This window comes from Seriola lalandi, unplaced genomic scaffold (genome assembly GCF_002814215.2).
Source record: "Seriola lalandi dorsalis isolate HSWRI2012SDOR001 ecotype SW California unplaced genomic scaffold, Sedor1 jcf7180002054187, whole genome shotgun sequence".
NCBI classification, from domain to species: Eukaryota; Metazoa; Chordata; class Actinopteri; order Carangiformes; family Carangidae; genus Seriola; species Seriola lalandi.
In genome coordinates this window covers 6,005-7,439 of record NW_019524740.1, presented here as the reverse complement: position 1 = coordinate 7,439, position 1,435 = coordinate 6,005, and the positions used below count along the sequence as shown (strand labels likewise).

Genomic DNA, 1,435 nt, shown 5'->3' with positions numbered 1-1,435 from the left:
CTCTGCGTGTGATCACACTGATTAATGCTCGTCTTGTCTTCCAGGTCCAGCTGTCATCAACATGGTGGTGAAAGAAGGGAATGAGGCCATTTTACCCTGTTCCCTGAGCTCCACGAGCATCAAGCAAGAGGTGTTTGACTGGAAGAAGGACGGTCAGAAGGAGGTGTTCCTGTATGATAGGGGCAGTACTTACGACGAGAAACGTTCAGGTCAAGATGATCACTTCAAAGGACGGGTCTTTCATTTTCCAGAACATCTGGAGTTTGGTAACGCCTCCATAGTTATCAGAAATACAAAGGTGGCTGACAGTGGAAACTACACCTGTGATTTTCCATTTCATCAGCCAATCAGACGATCCCACATTGTGCTTGTTGTTGGTGAGTGCTTCCAGGAAACAGTTCAACAGACGGCTGCTTATAACAGACGTGATTGGTTCAAGTGTCCTCGATGGGCTCAGGTCAAGTTCTCATCCAGAGGTCAGAAACACATCTGGCACGGACGAGGCTGCAAGTTAGCTTCAGCTAGGAGGTCCTGCCAGATGTGTTTCTGACTCTCTGACTGCGACCCGTCCAGGACCGACACAAACCAGCCTCACCTGTAAATGTGCTGCCAGCTTGAGATAGTTTGTTAAATCACAATCGCTCTAACATCATTGTCTTTTCTTTTGTCCTTTAGATCCTATCTTAAAAGAAAGACCGATCCCAGGTGAGTCCCGATTCTGACAACGTCACTTTACGTCTATACTTCTTCTACTTTACATGAGAATTGTACACCACTTAATGTGAGCTGACATTTAGCCTGTTCATCTGGAGGATTTATTCTACAACTATCAAAATGTCCAGCCCAATGAAAAACCACAAATGAAGCATCAAGCTTTAGTTTTAAATGGTTAAATGCTGTTTCTACATAAAGCTTTTATCCAGAGGGCTTCCCATCCTTATACACATGTTTTAATATATATATATATATAGTAGTAGTGATTTAGTGTGACTTAACATTGTGTCCAGCTAAGACAAGAGATTTCACATGATTTCAGTAAGTAAAAAATGTTTGAAATAAGATTTCTCATCAAACAGTGCTGGGATGTGTAATTGAGGCTTAAATTGTTCAGGTAGAAAATGGATGAACTAAAAGCATCCCAATATTATATTTCTAATGCTGTTATTTTCCATAATAAAACTATTGTTTATAATGTGTTCACAGGTGCAGCTCCAAAGCCATATGTCACAATACTTGATCAAACTAATGACTGGGCGCTGCTGCAGTGTGAGGTTCATGGTGCTTCACCCAAACCTGATGTCCAGTGGCAGGACAGTGATGGAAAGACTCTTCCTGCTGAAGAACCACAGGTCTCTGAAAGAGGAGGCAGCTACGACATTATCCTCCAAACTACTGTGACCAAGACCGACACCTATCGCTGTGTAGCCACACAGGA

At 42.6% G+C, this 1,435-nt stretch overlaps 1 protein-coding gene across 1 annotated transcript; it reads left to right on the top strand.

Annotated features, from left to right (window-relative positions):
• Positions 1-33: 33 nt before the first annotated feature.
• Positions 34-1,431, top strand: LOC147819245 (butyrophilin subfamily 3 member A2-like; the record flags this gene model as incomplete). Its single annotated transcript, XM_087173357.1, has 3 exons — positions 34-377; positions 676-705; positions 1,204-1,431. Coding segments are annotated over exons 1-3 (574 nt in total), but the record flags the coding sequence as incomplete, so codon positions are not given.
• Positions 1,432-1,435: the final 4 nt, after the last annotated feature.